The following is a 17,637-nucleotide window of genomic DNA, read 5'->3' as shown; positions in this document are numbered from 1 at the left end:
AGGCATGTGTGTTCCCAGGTGCTCTGGTTTCATCTCTCTTACTGTGATACAGTACTCTGCCAAAAAAACCCAACTTAGTCAAGAAGGATTTGTTTCAGCTTACAATTCTCAGTTGTAGTCAAGTCAGGAACTTCAAGTGACTTCCTGCCTAGGGAGTGGGGCCACCCACATTGGACTGGTTCTTCCCATATCAATTAATTAATTAAGTGCCAACCCACTATAGGCAAGGTCTCCTTCACGGAGACCCTCTTCCCAAGTGATTCTGAACTGTGGCAAGACACTTAAAACTACCGTTCACAGGATGGGTGCATGGGTGGGCACGTACATGTGTGCCTTTGTGTGGATTAGTTCAAAGGTGATATTGCTTGCCTTCCTTGCTTGCTTTCCAACTTACTTATTGAGGCAAAGTCTCTCAGCAAGCCCAGAGCTTGCTAACAGGCTAAACTAGCTAGCCAACTTGCAGTGAAGACCCCCTGTCTCCACCCTCAGTGCCTGCTAGAGAGTCACAGGCAGCAGCCATACCTACTTGGCTCTTGTGTACACTGTGGGATCTGACCTCTGGCCCTCGAGCTACATAGCAGGCACTTCAGCCTCTGCGCCATCGCCTGAGTATTTTGTTTCATCCAAACTGGAGGTATCAAATTATTTTCTTTCTTTCTTTTTTTTTTTTAAAGATTTATTTATTTATTATATATAAGTACACTGTAGCTGTCTTCAGATACACCAGAAGAGGGCATCAGAACTCTTTACAGATGGTTGTGAGCCACCATGTGGTTGCTGGGAATTGAACTCGTGACCTCTGGAAGAGCAGTCGGGTGCTCTTAACCGCTGAGCCATCTCTCCAGCCCCCAAATTATTTTCTTATACATATCTTCTTTTAAAAACTATTTTAGGGGTTGGGGATTTAGCTCAGTGGTAGAGAGCTTGCCTACCAAGCCCAAGGCCCTGGGTTCGGTCCCCAGCTCCGAAAAAAAGAAAAAAGAAAAAAAACCTATTTTAGAAGTATTTATCTTATTTTTATTTGGTTTTTTGAGACAAGGTTTCTTTGTGCAGCCCTGGCTGTCCTGGAACTCACTCTGTAGACCAAGCTGGTCTCAAAACCACACTACCTCTGCCTTTAGAGTACTGGGACTGAAGGCCTGTGACACCATTGCCTGGTCAGTATTTAGTTTATTTAAAATTTATTTTGTTTTGGGCTGGAGAGATGGCTCAGTGGTTAAGAGCACTGGCTGCTCTTCCAGAGGTCCTGAGTTCAATCTCCAGCAACCACATGGTGGCTCACAACCATCTGTAATGGAATCTGATGCCCTCTTCTGACAGGCAGGTGTGCATGCAGATAGAGCATTCAGAAACATCAAATAAATAAAAATCTTTAAATCTTTAAAAATGTATTTTATGTGAGTGCTTTGCCTACATGTATGTATTGTGCCATGTGCGTGCCTGATGCCTCTCTAGGTGGGAGGAAGGTATTGGGTCCCTTGGAGCTGGAGCTCTGGAAGGGTATGAGCCACCACTTGGGTGCTGGAAACTGAACTCAAGTGCTCTTAGCCTTGGAGCCAACTCTAGACCCTCAAGAGTATCTTCTTGAGGGTGATATATGAAGAATAACTTTGAATGTTTTTATTTGGAGATAAAGGGGTTGTGTTTGGATTATTTACTGGACTCCATAAAAATAGACTAAACGGCAATACTTGAGTGCTGCTCGGTACTGGCATCTCATATCCTAACTCCTTTAGTCCTCACGACGATCCAGATTTGTTAGGGAAGTATTGTTAGGGGTAGGTGCTTGGCCATCTATCCCCCTTTTGCAGATGAAGAAGGAGATACGGGTTTTTTTTTTTTATTTGTTTGTTTTGTTTTGTTTTTGGTTCTTTTTTTCGGAGCTGGGGACCGAACCCAGGGCCTTGCTAGGTAAGTGCTCTACCACTGAGCTAAATCCCTAGCCCCGAGATACGGGGGTTTAAGTGCCTGGCCCATAAAGCTAAAACCCGTGCAGTTTGACTTCAGCACAAACTGGCTGTCGGCAGTCACAGGATGTGAGCACACACAGATTCACATCACTGAGTGGAGTTGATGGGAGCATTTTCTGGTTTCATTCCCACCAAGGCTGCTTCTTTACCCAGGAGGAAGAGAAAGGCTGTGTCCTTTGTCACTCCACTCAAAGGGCACTATGTCCAAACGCTTATGCAATAACGTTATCGACCGGCCATCCACTACTCCCCCTCTGGAGTGAAAAGTATGAAACCTCGGGACTGGAGAGATGGCTCAGAGACTAAGAGCACTGGCTCTTCTTCCAGAGGACCTGGGTTCAATTCCCAGCACCCACATGGCAGCTCACAACAGTAACTCCAATTCCTGAATACAACACCCTCACACAGACATACATGCAGCAAAACCGCCAATGCACATAAAACAAAAATAAATACATTTTAGAGTATGGAGACTCTATTTATTCATATTCCAGACTCGCCCCCACTGTGCCATGTGCCAGCCCTGATCAGGCACATTTGTGTTCTAAAGGTATAGAGAACACCAGCGTCTGTGCCTGTGGTTTTGTCACGAACAGGAATGCACCAGCCTCAAGTCACTGTCTCCACCTGAATTTCTGGCGTGTTCACACTGCAGAGAAAGGAGTGCAGAACGGAACATGAGTACTAGTAAACGCATTTAACACATGCATGAGGATTTGCCCGCTATTGCTATGCCTGACTTGGATCCTTCCTAGCTGGGCTACATAGTTCATTTGGCTCCTCTTGTTGTTCCAGAGTATGACGCACTAACAACAAAACGATGGCATCATCGTGAGATCATCGGGAAATCGGCGGGGAAGGGTAATCTTTAGAGGTGCAGAGCCTCTTCCTCCCACCTCTACAAGCTCCCGTTTTTCTGTTCACCTGAGTATCTTCCTGGGTTCCTAGTCTCGAAACTCCGTGCTCGGGAATCCAATCTCTGGTCCCTAAAACACTGTCTAGAAACCCTGGCCTCAGTTTCTTTTCTTTTCTTTTTAAGTTTCGTCCAATGAAGAAACTAAGGGAAAGACTGAGAGGCGGGCTGGTGACGTAATGCAGAATGATTGGCATTGAAGTCCTGGATGTCCTGGATTAGCCACGAGTTTCGCCAATCCAGAGGCAGGGGTGGGACGGTGCAGGCGCAGAGAATTGGTTTGGCTGGCTTGGATTTAAAGCGATAGACGCTGTTGGATTCCTACAAGACGGTCCTCAGTACCCTCCCCACAAGTCTTGGGACCATTCGGGTCCCCAGATCTGGGGAGATGGCTTGCGGCGGATTTGCCTGTTCCAAGAATGCGCTGTGCGCTCTCAACGTGGTTTATATGGTGAGGTTTTGGAAATGGGGAAAGCTCCGGGGCGGAAAGAATGGGGGAGTTTCTAGGGGACTTCCGGAGTGGAGATGGGTGTACTGGGGGTTCTGGGAAGCTTCCCAGAAACTTCCGGCGAAGAGGGAATTCCTGGTTACTTCCGTGAAGAGGAGAGACTTCCGGTGATGGGGGCTTGTTTGGTGGTGGGCAGAGGTGAATTGAAGACTGCGGGCCTATAGTTCCAGTCTTCACTTCTGCTCCAGTTTCTTCTCAAAATAGAGATGCTGGACAACGCCAAGGTTTCCATTTGTATCTTGAGTACCTTGCCCTACTCTCTCCCAGCTACTCCCAGTTACTTGGGAAGCGCGCCTAGAGATGAATAGTACCGACTGCACACCTCAAGCGCTTACCTTGTTAAGTCCACGTCCCCTTGTAATAGCCTTGGGCTGTGATGCATGGTAGAATTCTTTGGTGATGACAGGGTCTCACTGTGTAGTGAGCTAGCACAGACTAGCCTGGAACTTGGCAATGCCTCGGTTTCAGGTCTGAGACACCATATCAGGCTGGATAAAGTGTATTCTTTCTATTTCTTGCAGCTTGTGGGCTTATTGCTCATTGGCGTAGCTGCCTGGGGCAAGGGCCTCGGTGTGGTGTCCAGCATTCACATCATTGGAGGAGTCATTGCTGTGGGAGTCTTCCTTCTCCTCATTGCAGTGGCTGGACTGGTGGGTGCCGTGAACCACCATCAAGTGCTGCTTTTCTTTGTATCCTGACCTAAGTGATTGGGATTGGGGGCTGAGCAGGCTTTTCCTGGGCAGGGGACCTCAGACATGTCTCTTCGTTCTTATTCTGTAATCCCCAGAAGTTGATGATCCCTCCCACCCCCAACTTGATAAAGGTGCAGTTTTGGGAACAGAGAAGGGCCTTGAACTCTGCCCCCTTGCCTGCCACATTGCAGTTAGAATTACAGTGGTGAGATTTTAAAGACAAAAACCGGGATCATGCTGTGTGGTAGTCCTAGCTTGGAACTCACGCTAGGCTGGCCTCCATACAGGTTTGCTTGCCTGTCTCTCCCTGAATGAGGTATTTTAAATGGAAACCAGATTCTTTTGCCATAACTTCTTCTCAGTATATGATCATCCTGGGTTTGGTCTTCATCTTCCAGTTTGGAATCTCTTGCTCATGTCTGGCTATTAACAGAAACACACAGGTAAGGGTAAGCCCTTTCAGTACTTGCTTGCTTTCCCCACCTTTTAAACCTTAGTCTGACCCCCTCATCCTGTCCTGCTCAGACCCACTGCTCCCACAGGTGTCTGCTCCCTGACATGTGTGATTATTTCCCCCAAGATGCAGAGAACCTGAGAAAGACACTTGACATTACCAAGGACTGTGCGTGCTGCACGATACCGCGCAGTGGTTTCTGTGGGATTGCCCTTACAGGAGCAGGGAAATAGAAGCTCTTGAACTGAGCAGGATGCAGGGAGACTAATGTTCCTATGCCTGGGTGCTCTAGGCAGATGTCATCAATGCTTCGTGGTGGGTCTTGAGCAACAGTACCAGGCATGAACTGGAGAGAAGTTTTGACTGCTGTGGTTTGTTTAACCTTACAACCGTGCACCTACATGATGATGCTTCCTGCAGTGCAGTAAGTTGAAGGAGTTGTCATTTATGGGACATTGACTGCTGTTGGGATGTGGCAAGTGAGCGGCTTTGCATTCTCTTTTTGTCCCCAGCTGTGCAAAACTAGGAGCTCTCCATGCCAGATGTGTGGGGAGACATTCCTAAAACATTCAGACAAAGCTCTCAAGATCCTAGGAGGTGTTGGGCTCTTCTTCAGTTTCACAGAGGTAATGATGTTCCCTCATGCACACACGTGTGAGTGAACCTTCAACCCCATGATTGGAAACAACCCGCCTTCTCTCCCTCTCCTGCAGATCCTCGGTGTTTGGCTAGCAATGAGATTCCGGAATCAAAAAGACCCTCGAGCCAATCCTAGTGCCTTTCTATGAGATTTGATCTCCCAGACAGGATCTTTGCAGCCTCGGCTGGTTTCTACCCAGCTCTAGCCATGGAGGGCCTTGAACTCCGCATTCTCCTGCCTCAGCCTCCTGCCAGTATTGCAGGCATCACCACACTCAGCCAGCCTTGTGATCCTTCTGACTTGGCCTTGCCTTCTCCCGGCTTTTTAAATTCTTGGAAACCTAGGATGGCCACCCCCAACAGGGGTTTTTGTTTTAGAGAGAAAAAGGTCCCTTACCTCACTCCTAAGAACTGATCAAGTGATGGCTACATTTATTTATGTCTGTGTATTTTGATGGGAATATTATGGAGGGGGAGAGGACTCCATTTCTCTGCCTAGGAGGGTCTAGCACTCCTAGAAGCACAGGTGGCTGATGGGAGCCTTTCATAACTGTTTTCCTTCCCTTCAAGAACAAAATCAGAACACCAAAGGAAAACCAGTTACAACCCAAGGCCTCACAAGTGCTGGGCAAGTATTTCTACCAGTCTGTCATCCCAGCCTCACCTACAATCTCACAGGACCAGTGGACTTAAACTAAAGCCATTTTGACCAAATATTCAAAGAAAGGATTTGAAAGATCCTCTCCGATCTTGTCAGCCAAAGAGCTGGACTGCCTGCCTAGGTCCTTGCAGGGAACTTGTTTCATTTGGTTTTTTCTTTTTCAAATCTCCCAGTGGCAACGCCAATCAGAAAAACATTAAAGAAAAATAAAGACCATACTTCTTTGTCTTGTTTTGTTTTCCTGTATAAAAAAGATCCCAATATAAATCAGGGAGGGAAGAAGACAGATAATGCCTGCCCTTTAGTGTAGAGAAACAGGAGGGTGGGGGTGGGGTAAACCTCATAAGGAGAGGTAGGGAATTGTCATTTAAGGCTAAACCGGAGGACTCTCCATAGCCTCAGGGGAAGGCAGAGGCTGCCACTTCAGCAAGGTTCTTTCCACACAGCGTCCGGAAACTGGAAAAGGCAGCCCCTCTCCTCACTCCGGGTCACTTTCCTCCTTGTGCAGGTAAGAGTGCTGCAGGGCTCGGAAGGCAGAGATTCGCTTAAGTGGATTAAAGGTCAGCATTTCCTAAGGGGAGAGGCAAAGGTCAGAGAACAGCTGATGAGCTGATGCCCACCCAACGTGGCTGAATAGCCTCCTTTATCCTCCTCTGGCTGACCATTTGCAGACTGTCCATAGCCAAATCTTAGCTCCAGGGCCCCTAAGGTTCTGTTTTGTCTTTGTGTGCACTTGCTCATGTGTGGAAATGTGGGTACGCACAAGCCGGTGTTTATGTGTGGAGCTCAGCAGTCTGGGCTGCTGGTCGTTGCCCTCCATCTTTTACAAAGTCCAGCACTGCTGTCTTACCAGGGGATCTGTCCATCTCGCCACAAGAATGGCACTACAGAAGCACCTGACTTCTACGTGGATTCTGGGGATTTGAACTCAGGTCCTCAGTACTTATGCAAAGGAGCTCTACCCACTGAGCCAGCTTCCCAGGCCATGCCGTGTCTTGTCTTAACCCAATCCCTGCTCAGGCCCAGTACCAGCAGCAACTGCGCTCCAGATTCCTCCATCTCCGGCACCACTGACTGCACTGGCCGAGGTCCTCTGGGGGAAAAGGCTCCTCGAGGAAGAGAGACCTCTCGAGGCCAGTCGTCTTCTGGAGGCAATCCAATGAGACTGTAGGGACAGGACAACTGTCAGGAGGGGCCCCTTCCCAGCCAGTTGCTATGGAATGTTCCTTTCCTTTTCCTTAGTGGATACTTACTCAAAGATTTTGCCCAGCTGGTCAGCCTCAGAGTTCCCACAGAAGAGAGGCCTAAGGTAGAAAGATAGTCAAAGTACATTCTTTTAAAAACCGGAGTAACCGTTAAGTGGACCAAACTAGAGTGTGGAGCTAAGGAACAGGAAGTTACTAAATCCAGGGCATTTCAGATTTGCCCATGTGGTTTCTTTTCTAGGCAAGGTGATTGGTATGAACTGGGTAGGCTGGGACTATGGCTGGATGGCAGGGGACCATGCCTATGGAAACCCCAGGTTGGGTATCCTGCACTGTACATGCACAAGAATGGTCAAGAACAGATAAGTCTGTAAAAGACCTGGGGCAGAGTGTTTAGTTTAGTGGTACAGAGGCATGGCTGAGGGGTTGGGGATTTAGCTCAGTGGTAGAGCGCTTGCCTAGCAAGCGCAAGGCCCTGGGTTCAGTCCCCAGCTCTGAAAAAAAAAAAAAAAAAAAAAAAGAAAAGAAAAAGAAAAAGAAAAAGAAATAGAGGCATGGCTGAGTGTACGTGAGTCCTGATTCCAACCTCTAGCACCGTGAGAGAGCAGCAAAAGATCTGTGGAACTGAAGGTGGCTTAAGAGTTTCAAGTCCCAGCCAGGCAGTGGTGGTACATGCCTTTAATTCCTGCACTCTGGAGGCAGAGGCAAGAGTTCAAGGCCTGCCTGATCTCGTTTCTGTGTAGCCAGCGCTACACAGAAAAACCCTGTCCCATGGCAAACAAAACAAATGTTTCTAGTCCCATACTTCCGGCGAAACATCTCTGCGAAGATACAGCCAACACTCCACATATCCACAGGCGTTGCATATGTAGACTGCAGAAGAACTTCAGGAGCCCGGTACCAGAGCGTAACAACCTAAAGAGAATAGGAGAAATAAGTGAGTGTTGTCCTCGTAAACAACTGTTTGGCTCTGAAAACTTCAAGTACAAGACTCCTTAGTCGCTTTGGGAAACCACCAAGCCCTACCCCGAATCCCAACCTATTCCGGCTACTGTCTTACTGACCACAGGCGTGAGGGCCATCTGGTAGCTGTAGATTCTGGCTAGGCCAAAGTCGGCCAGCTTAACTGTCCCATTACTTGTCACTAGAATGTTCTCTGGCTTCAGGTCCCGGTGAACAATGCAGTTTGCATGAAGGAAATCTAGGCCGCTTAGAAACTGGCGCATCAGATCCTGGTTTTGAAGAAAGAAGCAGAGAACTGTGGAAACTATGTATCACTGTGTCCAAAATCCCAACAAGTTCTACTGCACATATCAATCCACCTCCACCCACCCCTCCACTCACCTTAATGGTCTCAACAGGCAAGCCCGGCGGAGGTGCTTTGTCCAGGTATGTCCGTAGGTCCTGGTCTATATGCTCAAACACTAAGGTGACCTTGATGTCCCGATCAGTTCGGGAAGTAGCACAGACATCCATCAGCCTGAGAAGAACAAATGGTCAGGAGCTGGCCATCCCCTTTGTTTCAACATGGCCTCTGGCGTTCTAGGGTCCCACTCCTGACTAACGGGTCCTATTGTCCTCTCCGCCCCACTCCCAATCCAACCTTCTCACCGTACAACATTGGGATGTTCAAAGGCCTCCAGCCTTCTTAACAAGGCCACCTCACGAACTGTGCTGACGGGAAGGCCCCCTCCAGCTGCTCCTCCATTAGGAACTCTCACACTCTTGAGAGCCACAAAGTGGCCACTGTGGGGATCTCGGGCTTTGTACACCGTCCCATAGGCACCGACACCAATTTCAGCCACGGGTTCATATCGAGTGGTAGCCATTCTCGGAGCAGGGGATCTACAATCACAGAGGCTTCTAATACCAAGCTCTCTCTCACAGTTAGGAGGAGATGACCCGGCAGTAACAAAGAAACTCCTGCACAAGACCTCACCAACATTATCACCAGCATCCCACCCTCCACACATCCAGGGCCCGCGCTCCTTAGGTAACACAAAGACTTCCAACAAACCCTCTTCCAGCCACGTTTTGTCCTGGAGGAAGAAAAGAATGCTTTCTTTTCTTTCGGAGGACCATTGCGCCCGGCACAAAGAAGATCACAGTGCACAGGGCTTGCATGGAACAGTCTGCGCTTCACTCTCTGAAATCACACCCTCGCCCACGACCACAAAGGCCCCACTTCCCGCCATTGGGCCACCTTCCATACTCAGCCAGCGACGCGCACGCGTGGGGAGCTGGAGGGTGCTAGTGCTCGTGGGGACTGGCCCCCCGCTTCTGGAAAGGGTTGCACTCACCTTACGCTCGGCCAAGAGCTGCGGAGGTGGCCCTTTATCTGGGCCCGGGAGCCGTTTCCTGCGGCGCCATACACCGGGGATCGGTCCCGGGCAGCTGGACGCTTCGGGCCAGACCATAGACACAGGCCGCGAGCTAGAGAGGCCCCCTCACCCCCACCCTCACCATGTGACCAGCTGCCAGAGAGGCGCGCGGAAACCCGGGAGGCGGGGCCGACGGCGGACGTTCTGGACACGTGACCTCCACCCATGCGCACTCGGCGACCGGGGCCCCTTTGATGGGAGGGGTGTGGTGGGGGAAGAGGGCGGGACCTGTACTGCCACGTGACCTGTTGCTATCCCACGTGACCCCTTTACTTTGCGCTGAGAAGCGGAGGTGTGGTTACGCTGTGTGGCACGTGACCGGCTGCCAAACCCTGACTGCGGAGGGGGTGTGTGGGGGCGAGAGAGGGTGGGGCACAAGGCGGTGCCATGGCAACCGGGCCAACCAGCTCTCAACGCTCAGCTCAAGGCCGAGCCTGAGAGCATCTTCAGTCTCACTACGCGTCTCTATGTGGGCGGGAGGTCGAGGTGCTAGTGGGAGATCCTGGTGCCAGAGATGGTGCTGTAACATTTCCACTCCACCGCCATGGGGAAACATTCGTATTTGTGTCTTCATTTTACTCATTCATTCAACAAAATTTTACTAAGTGCTTCCTTCCAGTTGGTATGCGATGTTTTTGTTTTGGTGTCTCAGTCACTCCGCCCTTTGAAGTGATGATAAAGATAGCTAATAAGGCAACCGTGGTCTTATAAAAACAGGGAGTAGACAATTTCTATCCGAGGAGGAAACTAAAAGATGGATAGAAGAAGATTAACATAGTAAGCCGCTGTATGGGGGGCGACAATGTAATGCCCTCCTTCTTCCCAACTTGTAAACCTCCCCAGGAATATTAAAAGCAGCAAGAAGTTATTGGAAATAAGGGTTCTTGATCTTACAAGTGTCTTTACACTAAGATTGCTATATATATATGTGATTGCATGAACAGACAACAGGGTGAGCACATCCAAGGGCAGTCACCACCACATTGCTGGAATATGACTTGTGTCCCTCTGCAAACCTGTGACTCCTCATAGGGGTCACATTCCTTTTTTTCCCCAGTCCTGCTTAGAACGTACCCTTGCCCTGATCAGCGTTTCCTAAATGGTCTGCCTACAGAAATCTAGTCAGATAGAGGTAGATCTGTGTGACGATTTGGTTGGCTCCAACTCCTTTATTGTCTCCCATCAATTAGGAGCATGAGGATAAAAGACCATGTTCCCAACTGTGAAGAATTGCTAAAATCTAGACCTATTTTTGGTGCCGAGGATTGGAGTCAGTGTTTTTATATGTAGTAAGAATTGGTTCAGTCACTGAGCTATATTCCTGAACTTTAAACTCTCAAATCATATTTGAGACACTATAGCTGAGGAGGCTGGTCTCAATAGCAATCTTGGTGCCATAGCCTCTAAATGCTGTTTTTACAGACATGAGCAACTACTTTGGCTGTTTTTACTGTTTTGTTTTAATGAAACAAGGTCTCATATAGCCCAGGTTGGTCTTAAAATGGACATGTACTCAAATACTTGACCCTCCTGCTCCATCTCCCAAGAACTAAGTGTAAAGGCATGCATGTAACACGCTCTTTTTCATTTCTCTCTTTTCCTTTCTCTGTATTTTTTTTTTTTTGAGACTGGGTCTTGACATGTAGCCCAGGCTGGCCTTAGACTCTCCAATGTCCAAACGCTTGGATTCCAGATCTGAGCCACCACACCCAGACTGAAACCATTTTATTGCCTGTTTTATGGGGCATTCCATTCTAACTTCTATTCTTACTTTGTTGGTTGAGAATGTAACAGTGATGGGGTATGGTGGCACATGCCTTTAATCCCAGGAGGGGGTTGGGAGGCTGGGAGGCAGAAGCAGAGGGAGGTGGATTTCTATGAGTTCAAGCCAGCCTAGTCTACTTAGTGTGAGTTCCCGGCTAGCCAGGAGTACACATTGGAACCTTGTCTGAGAAGGGGGTAGAGAGGGAATGTATATGAGAATTCGAATGTAAATAGAGGATTAATGTAAATCAGAGTCAAGTAGCACAGGGAAGGTGTGCATCAGACAGATCTCCTTCTGCTGCCTGGGTGCTTCTTGCCTTGCCAATAAGAGCAGAAAGAAACAGATCCAGGCCTAAATTGGCTAAGGGGCTGGAGAGGTGGGTGTTTCGTTGGCTATGTTCCTAGGGCTGTTTGGGTGTTTTAGCTTTCTGAAAGGCTGTCTGGGAGCTTATTCAACTCCCAACACAGGTATTCCCTGCTTCATTTTACCGCCCATGAAACCCCACCGCAGCTCCCTGTCCTTCCAGAAGCTGCCTTCTTTGTCTGCTTAAGTCACAGGCTTGCCCCCCTTGCTCCATTTGTCTGTCCACCCACAGCGGCTGGATGTTTTGCCTAAACACTACTGTCTTCGCAGCCACTTTCCATTGAAGAGTCTTAATTTGGCAATCTGTCCCCGGTTCGACTTGCTCATTCCCTCCCTTTTCTGTTAATTACTCTTTTACTAATTAATTTTTTTTCTCAGTGTCTTTGACCCAGTGGGCTCCCCGGGAATCCCTTTCTCTCAGCTTCACAAAGGGGCTGAGAGGGAGGGTGTAAATATAAAGCCGAACCAAAAGAAAAAAGGAAAAAGAAGAGAGAGGAAAAAGAAGATAGGCCCAGTAGTAGCTCTAGGGGTCAATTTAAAACAAAGATTTAAGCGTGTTTGTGTGGTATTCATTTCAGAGTAGTAGAGCTGAGGGCAGGAGGGTTATCTTGAAAGACACGCCCATTCCTCTGGCATCCTTTCTGCTCACTCGCCACCTTCACTCGTTACAATCAATCGCTTGCTTCTCACACAATCTGACTCCATTCCTGCACACCAGCATCTCCCAGTCCCGCACCCAGCACCCTTTACAATCTTTTGTGAGTTGTTAGGGTCCATCCCTTGCCCACTCACCTCCCGCACACCCGACTCCCTGCAGAGCTTTCTTTGCACACGCCCATTATGCATATACCTCCGTGCCTCGTTACACCTGCAGCCTTCCACCACTCACCTTCCATCCTCACCCCCACCCGCGCGCACACACCTATTCTTCCACCCTGGTACACACTCCCCTTCGTTGGCCACTCCCCTCCCTCCCTCCCTCCTCCCGTGTCTCGCACACTCGCCCCGCCCCTGGGGACACCTGCTCGTGCTGGGCAGGGCGGGGATGCGCAGCCGCGGCCCCTTCTCCTCCGCTCCCCCTCCCCGCCCCACCCCTCCCTCCATCCCTCACCGGCTCCGCGGCTCCCGCCCCGCCCGCCCGCCTCTCCGGGGGGGTCTCCGCCGCCGCCGCCGCCGGAAGGAGCCGCCATTTGCTACCGCCGAACGTACGGGCCGAGCCGAGCCGAATCCGGGAGTCGGAGCGGGACTGGGGCCGGGAGGACGACGATGGGGGGCGGCCCCGCCGCAGGAGGACCGGGGCGCGTAAGCCCCGGCGCCCGGCCGGCTCCGGACCCCGATCCGCGGGGCGCCGCACCCTGAGCCCCCTCCCCGCCCCCTGCCCCTGCTCCTGCTTGGGCCATGCCTGCCCACCCCGCGGTCCGCGGGCTGACAGCCCTCTCGGCCCCGCGAGCCCTGGTGCCCCGGTGGCGGCAGCAGTGAACAGCGCTTGCAGGCCGCGGAGACCCCGGCCGGTCCTGCGCTCCGGCGCGCGCCCCCTTCCCGGCCTGCTCCTCGCCCATCCCCCCGCCGCTCGGGAGCCCCCCTAGCTCGCCGCCCCCCGCCCCCGGCGCCCGGACGATGCTCAAGTCTCGGCTCCGCATGTTCCTGAACGAGCTGAAGCTGCTGGTGCTGACGGGCGGGGGGCGGCCCCGGGCCGAGCCGCAGCCCCGGGGGGGCGGGGGAGGCGGCTGCGGCTGGGCGCCCTTCGCTGGCTGCTCCGCCCGGGACGGTGACGGCGACGAAGAGGAGTACTACGGGTCGGAACCACGGGCCCGGGGCCTGGCCGGCGACAAGGAACCGCGGGCCGGACCCCCGCCGCCGCCCGCGCCGCCGCCGCCGCCCCCAGGCGCGCTGGACGCCCTGTCGCTCAGCAGCAGCTTGGACAGTGGGCTCCGAACCCCCCAGTGCAGGATCTGCTTCCAAGGCCCGGAGCAGGTCAGGCCCGAGCACCTGGCTGGGCGGGGAGGGTGGGGGCGCGCACCTGGGGTGTCCGCGGAGACCGGAGCAGGGGGCGGGGCCAGGAGAAGCTGGGCGGGACCCAGGACCCGAGTGGGAGTGGGGTGAGGTTGGCCTGGATAGGGACTCCTGGAGTGTGTCAAGATTGGGGCGGGGTGGGTGGGGGTCAGGGGTTCCCAGTCGGGGTGGGGCTTTCTCCTCGGAGGGCTCAGACTCTCTGTCACCCGTTATCAGACAGCTCTTAGCACTGCTCCCCTCACCTTAGGGTCGCCATTAGCTGGAGGAACCTATTCTATCGGAAGTGGGCAGAAAGGAGAGTACATTTGTTCGCGCCCTGAGGGGAGGGGCCAGGCAGGACCCTGCCCCACTCAGTATTTCCTGGTGAGGCAGTTTTTGCTCCGGTCTTGCAACTTATCCACTTCATTCTAAAGAGTCTTCTTTGTTTAATTTGATGGGTAAAGTTGTCCCGGGATAGAACAAGAGGGCATCTCTGTGCAGTGAGAAATGACTGTTTGACTGCAGGGGAACATGTTCCACTCCTGCCTCCAAAGTGTCTCCCCATTTTAGCGTGGAAACCACGATGGGTTATCCCTCCCAGTTGACACCAGATCTATATCCTGGAAGTACTGTGGAGTGGGTGAAGGGAAGCATAGCTCGGCAGCACGGCCTCTCCCCTCCCTCTAGATCCTAGGGAGAGGACCTTTTTAGGATGCCTTAATCACCTTTCCAATTTCTAGGAAAAAGGAAGACTCCCCCCTGTCTCACCTTTGATCCCTTTGGTTGGAGAAGTTTTTTCTTGAGCTCTGACTTCTTTTGTGCTGCAGCCTTAGTTAGCGTCTTGCCCTGCTTTGGGTTTTTAAGTGTAGTACTATGACTGACCTGAAGAAAAGGTTTCCTCTCCAGGAGTGCTGCAGAAGGGGTCCGGGTGATGACTGCTGACAGGGACCCTCCCCTCTCTCCTCCAGGGGGAGCTCCTGAGCCCTTGCCGCTGTGACGGCTCAGTGCGTTGTACACACCAACCCTGCCTAATCCGCTGGATCAGTGAGAGGGGCTCCTGGAGCTGTGAGCTTTGCTATTTCAAGTACCAGGTCCTGGCGATCAGCACCAAGAATCCACTGCAGGTGAGGTGCAGGGAATCTCTGAACCAGAACCTGGCAGGGAACCTATTTCATCTTATTTAGTGTTTTCCCAAAGTGATCTCCCTCCACCATTATGGCATTCCAAGACACATGTTCTGGCCCTATTCTATTCACTTAGAGCAACAGGGAGTGGGGAGGAAGACACTGTTAATGATGATAGTAAATGAACTCTGTTTCCTGTATCTCATTTGTTGTATATTAACTCTTAATCTTCACAATGATCTTATTAGATACCATTACCATGCCTGTCTTTAGTAACAAGGGCACGGACATGCATAGAGACTAAATATTTGTCTACACTACTCAGCTAGTAAGTGACCAGTTAACTGGTTAAGAACTAGTTAAGAGTTCCAGTCTGCATGTTTGGCTTTCAAAGCACTTGTGGACAAGTGGACACTTCTCTCCCCCGTACCTGTCTGTTCAGCATCTTCGTAGTACCACATCTTGGGCTAGATCAGGGCACAGAGTAGACTGATTCTGAGAGCTGCCTGAAGAGTGTAGGAGGTGCACCTGGTGTCCTCTCTTTAGGGATGCCATTGCCCCCTGTCTAACCCTTACTTATTGGAATACTTTCTCCCCAACAGTGGCAGGCCATCTCCTTGACTGTCATCGAGAAGGTCCAGATTGCTGCTATTGTTCTGGGCTCACTGTTCCTGGTCGCCAGCATCTCCTGGCTCATCTGGTCCTCACTCAGCCCTTCGGCCAAGTGGCAACGCCAGGATCTGCTCTTCCAGATCTGCTATGGCATGTATGGCTTCATGGACGTTGTCTGCATAGGTGAGGACATGTCTCTCTCCCCTGTGCTGGCTTAGCACCTTCCTTTACCCATTCACTTGACTTCCCTGCCCATCCATTCTGCTTCATGGCCATAATTCCCCCACTGCAGAACTGTTAGGGGTAGCCAGGGGCGCTAGCTGTGCTAGAACTCACTGTGTGGACCATGCTGGCCTCGAACTCGGAGATGTGCCGGCCTCTGCCTCCCCAGTGTTGGGATTAAAGGCGTGTGCCACCACTGGCCAGCTCACCCTGGTTTTCTTATCCCTTTGCTTAGGTCTCATCGTCCATGAAGGGTCTTCTGTTTACCGCATCTTCAAGCGCTGGCAGGCCGTGAACCAGCAGTGGAAGGTCCTGAACTATGACAAGACCAAGGACGTGGGAGGAGACGCAGGGGGAGGGGCAGCAGGGAAGCCAGGCCCCAGGACCTCAAGGACCAGCCCCCCTGCTGGGGCCCCCAGCCGACCCCCAGCTGCCCAGCGCATGCGGACGCTCTTGCCTCAGCGCTGTGGTTACACAATCCTGCATCTCCTTGGACAGCTACGGCCACCAGATGCCCGTTCCAGCTCTCATTCTGGTCGAGAGGTTGTCATGAGGGTCACTACAGTTTGACCTGGACTCCAGGAGCAGGGATCTTAAGTCAGTGCATCAGCCAGAGGTGAGCTCTCCTGGCTGCTGGAGGTACGACCTAGACAACGTGTTTGGGGCACTGTGACCCCACCATGGAGGATCTCTGTGGACAGCCGCAGGCTTGGAGACATTGTCTGGCCTCTACTGCCTACAGGGTAGAGACCCCGGAGGACATTCCAGTTCCCAGTGACACCGCCTCATATTCATCTTGAGGATGGCCAGCAGGCAAGCGGGGAGAACAACGTTTCTTCCTGGAGAGAACCATCTTTACCTCAGCTTTAGGGCCTCCAGTCCCCTGGCTCCACCATGGTGACTTGGTAAAGGGAGACCAATGCCAGAGAAGAGGGGCTGTAGACCCCCATTCCCCACCCCATGGCCACAGGGCATCTGGCAATAAGACTAGTAAACATTGACCTCCCGTTCCCTGCATGAGGGCGGGGACTTCCCCCTGCCCCACCCCCCACTGCATGGGGGAAGGGCATAAAGAATCATTTATATGCACGTGGAGACTCCTTTCTCATCTGGGGCTTCTCTGAAGGGCTGGGGGGGGGGTGTGTGGAGCTTCCTCAGCATGGGTTGCAAGTCCCAGAGGTGCATTCGGAGTTGGAAGAGGGACTCCCACTTGCCGGTGAATAATCCACATTGGCTGCTAGATGTCAGTGCTCAAAGGTAGCTGAGAAGGGCTGGGCTTGCCACCTGTGAGTTACATGATTTAGGAAAAAAAAAAAATCTGAGCTGTTTTTCTTCCTGTCTACCTCACAGACTCGGGATGAGGATAAATGAGGGACAGGTTGACCGCTATGACAAAGAAAACGGACGGGTTTATAAAGAGTTTCAGACTAGTCGCACTTATTATTTTAAACGTAGGTGATATAGCAAGTTCTGAAATGTGGTTTCTGTCAGAAGTGGCGCAGAACTTTGGTGTTTTGAGCGACAAAATAGAGAAATAGAAGAGGAAGTCAATGCCACATTTGTGCAGGACAGTGGCCGTTGTAGGAACAAGAACCCTTCTGACCCTCCAAACACTGGATCTGGGGGCTGGGGGCTGGAGCTATTCAGCCTGTCTGAGAACAGTCCTTTCTGGGTAGTGTATTTCCCAAGAGGAATGGTGGGAATGAACATGGACTTGCTTAGGGTGACAGGGAAGGAGCCTCCTCCCTCAGTGTTATCCCTTTAACCCCAATTGAGACTTATTTCTGTGACCACTCAGGATCACGAAGGTTTGATCCAGGTGTGCCTGGCTAATGGTATTACTGGGAGATAGAGGTGTAAAACAGCTCTTACTTACTACAGAAAGGATTTGGGAAATGTGGGCCTAAGGGCTAGGGGTGTGGGTCAGTGGTGTGCATGTGGTCCTAGGGCTAACTCCCATACCACCAAAGGAATTATGTGGGTCAGCTTGAAGCCTGATTCCCTTCCTCCTGGAGTCTGGAGGCTGGGTGTTATGTGAATGATGGTGTCTTTTTTAAGTGAACCACTCATGGGCAATTAAAAAATTCCTTCATACATTGCTAAAGTCAGATCCAGAGGGCTTTCTTACTCTTGGTC

At 51.4% G+C, this 17,637-nt stretch overlaps 3 protein-coding genes and 1 long non-coding RNA gene across 5 annotated transcripts; 2 read left to right on the top strand and 2 right to left on the bottom strand.

The window, feature by feature from the left end:
* Window positions 1–2,423: 2,423 nt before the first annotated feature.
* LOC148004734 (uncharacterized) lies at window positions 2,424–3,038 on the bottom strand. Its single transcript, XR_015625423.1, has 2 exons — window positions 2,895–3,038; window positions 2,424–2,619 (listed from the first exon to the last, which is right to left on the bottom strand). It is a non-coding gene; the product is annotated as an uncharacterized LOC148004734 (long non-coding RNA).
* A 140-nt stretch (window positions 3,039–3,178) lies between these two features.
* Tspan31 (tetraspanin 31) lies at window positions 3,179–6,053 on the top strand. The gene is made up of 6 exons (NM_001008378.1): window positions 3,179–3,334; window positions 3,913–4,080; window positions 4,446–4,526; window positions 4,830–4,961; window positions 5,050–5,163; window positions 5,251–6,053. Exons 1-6 carry the CDS (start codon window positions 3,272–3,274, stop codon window positions 5,323–5,325), a joined length of 633 nt encoding a protein of 210 aa, NP_001008379.1. The 5' UTR covers window positions 3,179–3,271; the 3' UTR covers window positions 5,326–6,053.
* On the bottom strand, window positions 6,045–9,483 carry Cdk4 (cyclin-dependent kinase 4). Of its 2 annotated transcripts, NM_053593.3 has the most exons (8): window positions 9,343–9,483; window positions 8,654–8,887; window positions 8,387–8,522; window positions 8,107–8,274; window positions 7,848–7,957; window positions 7,091–7,141; window positions 6,867–7,002; window positions 6,045–6,408 (listed from the first exon to the last, which is right to left on the bottom strand). In NM_053593.3, exons 2-8 carry the CDS (start codon window positions 8,869–8,871, stop codon window positions 6,316–6,318), a joined length of 912 nt encoding a protein of 303 aa, NP_446045.1. In that variant the 5' UTR covers window positions 8,872–8,887; window positions 9,343–9,483; the 3' UTR covers window positions 6,045–6,315. The 2 variants fall into 2 exon arrangements, with proteins under 2 accessions (NP_446045.1, NP_001389324.1); NM_001402395.1 differs by lacking the exon at window positions 8,654–8,887.
* Window positions 9,484–13,111: 3,628 nt separating this feature from the next.
* On the top strand, window positions 13,112–16,590 carry Marchf9 (membrane associated ring-CH-type finger 9). The gene is given in 4 exon segments (NM_001100601.1): window positions 13,112–13,525; window positions 14,512–14,667; window positions 15,270–15,462; window positions 15,737–16,590. Coding segments are annotated over 4 exon segments (1,041 nt in total). The 5' UTR covers window positions 13,112–13,168; the 3' UTR covers window positions 16,072–16,590.
* Window positions 16,591–17,637: the final 1,047 nt, after the last annotated feature.

The sequence above is a fragment of the Rattus norvegicus genome, chromosome 7 (genome assembly GCF_021556685.1).
Source record: "Rattus norvegicus strain SHRSP/BbbUtx chromosome 7, alternate assembly SHRSP_T2T, whole genome shotgun sequence".
In the NCBI taxonomy this organism is placed as follows: Eukaryota; Metazoa; Chordata; class Mammalia; order Rodentia; family Muridae; genus Rattus; species Rattus norvegicus.
The sequence above is the reverse complement of the archived record's forward strand: the minus strand, read 5'-3'. Positions and strand labels throughout refer to the sequence as shown.